The sequence below is a fragment of the Haliaeetus leucocephalus genome, unplaced genomic scaffold, assembly GCF_000737465.1.
Source record: "Haliaeetus leucocephalus isolate CR32 unplaced genomic scaffold, Haliaeetus_leucocephalus-4.0 Scaffold495, whole genome shotgun sequence".
Lineage (NCBI taxonomy): Eukaryota > Metazoa > Chordata > Aves > Accipitriformes > Accipitridae > Haliaeetus > Haliaeetus leucocephalus.
The window spans coordinates 7,899,445-7,904,331 of NW_010972931.1; the positions used below are offsets into that span (position 1 = coordinate 7,899,445).

A 4,887-nucleotide genomic window follows, 5' to 3' on the forward strand; every position below is an offset into this window, starting at 1 on the left:
GGCTTCTGGTGCCCGGGTGAGAGCTGAGGGGAGCGGGCGGCGGCGCGCGGAGCGGCGCGCGCGGGTGCCGCTGCTCACGCGGGGCAGTCGAGAAGGAGCGAGAACGATCTAGCCTGGCGAAACAAACAAGAACCCTTCTGTGGTCGGAGAGTGTAAACTGGTCAGCGGTACTGAAGGAAGTAGGCCGGCGCCGTAACTGCGACGCATGGGACGGCTCATGCCAACAAGAGGCGGGTGCGCGGCCGATAAAGCGGGCGATTTCCTCCTGCAAGACCCGGCCGTGCAGTTGCTCGCCACGGGATGCTCTGGGTGCTGGAGGCTTTCGTGAGTTCAAAAGGAGACCGAACAAGTTAACACAAATGCACAGAGCCCCGTGAAACACATAGCAACTGTCCACGAAGATACAGAAACTGAATGTTGATAGCATAATTCATTAACAAGCTGGGAGTGATCAAAGACTAGGTAATTAAAGTTGTATTGCACGCAGCAGATTGTCTTCAGACTTGCATTGATTTAAGCCATTCTTAAAGTCTGCCGGACCTCAGCTATAACTCTTCTTCGAGAGCTATCGTCTGTATTTAAGCTTACGCTGCAGGACAATGTTCAGAGCCAGCAGCTGAAGTTTTTATCCACGCTAGCATCTATATAGGCAAATGTGTGCTGTATATCTCTTGCTGGTGTATGTGTATTCCTAAAGGATTGCATGCTTTTACCTTCCACCTTAATATTGGAGTCCTAAGACATGAAGGAGTTGTAGAGAAAGAGGTTGGTAGAGGGGGTTGTGAGAATTCGCATAGGCTATTCCTCTTGAACAGTTACAGGTAAATAATTTTTCTTCTTTCTAGTTCTAGGAATAAATGTCTTAAGAAGAAATGCCAAGTTGATATCCTTATTCAGATGAAACAGTGAAATTACCTGAGGAGGCAGTTTGGCTTTAGGTATGTAATTGAGTGTTCACCTATTTGCTTTACCAATAAAGAAAACCGTTGATATGACCTGAATTGCCTTTACCTTCTAATTGAAGAAACAGTACTAGGACAGCTATATTCCCTGAAAGGTGAAGGACAAAAGAAGGTGGATAAGGGTGAAAGACTTCCGAGATGAAAGATGCGGGCTTGGGGTGGTTTCCTACTGAAGAACTGGATCATTAAGAGCAAGACAGTTCCTTACCAAACTCTTGAAGGAGATGCGTGGATGTGGTAGGGCAACAAAAAGTAAGACACCGTCACCACTTGTGTCCTGGTGGTGATTAGCTGGAGAAACACTCTTAAAAGAAGCCTGACGTGATATATGCCCCAGCACGTGGCATGTTTTATTGTCACATTAAAAAAAGAAAAAAGTTGGGAATTATTTTAAGCAGTTTGAAATGGGCATAACTTGTTGCTAAATTAGACTGGTGATAACTTTTCACTGGGGTGAACTGTTCTGTAATGCATAGGGTAAAAAGCATGCAGACTTTGATTGTCCATAGAAACATGCTGATTTAGCGTTCTAAATATTGAAAAATCAACTTCTGAGGCAGTTGGCAAAATGCAAAAGTGAACTTGGGCACTTTAACGCTGGTCAGAGGAAGTGAAATGCATCTTGTGGGACTTCTGATGTTACTAAAAAACAAACAAAATGTGGGACCGTTTGTTTCCATTTTGGCACTTGACTCAGAAATTTGCAATGTGTCATTTTGCCACAGGGTGTCACTAAAAACATACCGTGAGCTGTTAGGCTCCAGTGTTTTTCTAGTTGAAAACTGTCGGCCTAACCAAGGCAGCTCGTTCCCTTAATTAGAACCAGAATTTGCTAAAAAATGTGAAGTGCGCAGAATACTAGGTGGACAGGTAAAAATGTCATGGGTCTGTTTCTGATATGCTGAAGGATAGAACACATGTGCAACAGTAAACACCTTTCCTGAAAAGTGGCTATTGTTGAAGAGAAACCCAGCAAGATAATTAGAAATATTCTGGTAATAAGCAAAAAGTATGAATTTATGGATACACACCGTCATTTATTTATCTCTTCATTCAGTCAGTGAGGAAGGAAACTGCAAGATTTGGAGGGTGAGGTTAATATAAGAGAGGTCGTGCAAAACTATACTAATGCCATCTTCTGTGTGGACCTAAATAACCACCTTTCTGGATTGGGCTTCTAAAATTTCTTTTGTCTCAACTACTATCGTATAAATCGCATATCTGCAAAATACAGCAATTATTATTTTTGCTTTTGAAAACAATCTTGTGTATGATTTTCGCTCTTTCTTTGATCAACAAAGCTTTGTTTGGTACACAAAAAGCAAAGCAACTGCTCCGCACAACATTAACCAGCATTAACATATAAGAGAGAACTCACCATATGTCACTCAGAGAAAACCATAGACATACAGAACAAAACCAAATAAAAATATATCATTTCACTCCTAAAATGAATTTTCATGAAGAATAATTTTGGTAAAGTTATGAAAACCTGAAATGCTCTTTTCACATCTCTTTTGGAGATAAACATGATAATGCAGAGTCTTCTCTGATTATTTCCACCATACAAAAATCAGAAAGGAAGACTTACAAGAAATCCAGGATGGGGAGAGGAAAAGAAAGACTTGTTTCTTGTGCTCTCTTTCTGGAAGTTAACGTCTTCCAATTTCTTCTCTGTTTTTGGGTGGGGATCATATTTGAGAGGTATTGCTCACTCCTCCAAAAAGGTGAGCTCTATCCATGAGTGCTTAATAGTGGCAGCTTGCCAAAAAAACTTCTCATTCACCCAGCACTGTCTCCAGAATATAAAATCTGTGCCAATGCCTAGCAGGGAAGAGAGTACATTTTCTTTGGTTTCTCAAGCTTGACTTTGGGACTACCTAAAGCAGCCTCTTTCAAAGACTGTTTATATCCGTGCCAGATGTGAGCAGGCAATAGGAGTCAGAGGATTCAAACAGCCTCCTTACCCTTTTCACATCGCTTTCTTCAAAGGCACCAGTCTTCTCGTCCCTGTCTGTGCTATTCCAAGAAGAGATGTGCAGCTAGAGGTGCTGTAAATAAGAACTCCTATCTCAGGGTATAAGAAAACATAAGAAGACATTTCTCTCATATGTTTTTGTTAGTGGAAGAAAGAAAAGCATAATTAGCCTTGTAATACCTTGATGTTTTAACTTTACAATGTTTGTAAACCAGTTAATATGTTAGTCCTAGCATTAAAAAAACAGAATGAGTTCAGACTGGGGTTTATTGTATGTGCAAAGCTAATGCCTGACACTGTAAAGAAACAAGTGTAATGTTAAAGGTAATATTTATTCTGGACAATACAACTGGCACATATATCTCACATATGTAAATTAGATGGGTTTTGGATAGAAGATAAGGTTTAATTAAAGGAAGGCTATTTTCACAAGATGAAGTCTTTCTTATCTAACACTTGTTCTTGTCAAGCCAGAGAGATTGTATGGCAATTGCTGGAGTTTTAATCTGTAAGAGTGTCTCCTTGGATATTACTTTCTGAAGGAGATGAACCTAATTAGAGTAGAGGTTCAGCTCAGCTCCCTGAGCTCACTGTCTGTGCCGGTTGATCAGCTGTGGCAGTTTTAGAATGAATACCCATCTTCTCTCCTGGGGCTGGACTGACAAGGCATGGTTGCTTGGCTTTGTCTCTGAAATCTTCCGATCTGTAAGCATTTTTGTGCTGCCTTTCTCTGAGGCTTTCAGATTAATCAGGGGTGAGGCCTATGCTGCATGTGTGCAGAAGGGCCCAGGGAGGTTTGAATTAAAGGTAGTTAAAGGTGCTTTAAAACAAAAGAGTTCCACTCAAACGAACAATGGAAGGTATTGCATATGTTGCAGTATGCTGGTCTGCAACATTGACCCACCTCCCTGTCTCCATCCCCAAATAACTATGAAGAATTGAACTATTATTTGAGGAAGTCATCTTTTTATCTGTCAGGGTCTGGAGAGAACATTATGTCACTTCAGGTGTGGCTTGGCTTAGCCCCCCCCCGCCAACAAAAAAGCCATTCAAAAAGAAATAGCAAGCAGTCACTCAATATTCATTTGTACTTAAACCAAAAAAGAAATATGAGCACCTTTTCTTGACTTTAGTAATGTTTTTTGAGGAACTATGCTACAAGTCATAAACCTGATACCTGAAAGTTTAAATTTCATAGATAAGAGTTACTCAGAAACCTCCCAAGATGAAACCAAGTTGAGAAATAATTAAAATTTCTGTGAAGGCAGTGCTTATAAATATTTATATCAGAATTAATGGAAAAAGGGGGTTGCTGATAATTTGTACAAGACTTTACGGTGCATCGTATTTTTTTACGATTTTTTAGGATTATTTCTCACCTCTCATTTGCTTTTGCCTCTAGCGTTTCAGTCATGCACACCTGTAAGGACAACAGGAATTATGATCATCTCGGAAAGCAAGGTTAAAGAGAATAAAAGTGCAGAGGCCGTGCGCTCGCTACGCAGAGCCGCTTAGGTCAGCTGCTGTGCTGGTACAGTGCCCCGGGTCGGTCCGTCGGTCGCAGCTGCCTGGCCCCAGTCCTGCAGGACTCCCAGCCCAAGGAACTGGAACGGCCTCGGGGGGAAGGGCAGGACGGTGAGAACGTAAAGGATATGGGTCGCTTTTCCTTCGCGGGGCGAGCTGGAGTCGGGGTTTCCGCGGGCTCTTCACAACCATCCAGACTAGCCAAGGCTTTCACTCGGCCACCCGGAAGAAGGTGAACCGCCTTAGCCGCGCTCCCGCCGCGGAGAGCTTGGGCCCGCCGTGGCCGCCGGCAGGCGAGGAGATGGCTGCTGGCGCGGAGACCCGCGGCTGTCCCCAGCGCTGAGGAGAAAGCCCTCAGAGACGTGGGGGCGCGCCCCGGGCAGGCGAATGACCGCGCACGGCCGGCCCTTCCCGCCGCCGCCG

At 43.4% G+C, this 4,887-nt stretch overlaps 1 protein-coding gene across 1 annotated transcript in view; it reads left to right on the top strand.

The window, feature by feature from the left end:
* TSGA10 (testis specific, 10) overlaps positions 1-4,887 on the top strand; it is a 36,017-nt gene that overhangs the window by 576 nt on the left and 30,554 nt on the right. Inside the window, 1 exon segment of the mRNA XM_010575813.1 lies at positions 698-765. Within this exon segment, the coding sequence (XP_010574115.1) occupies positions 698-765 (68 nt within the window).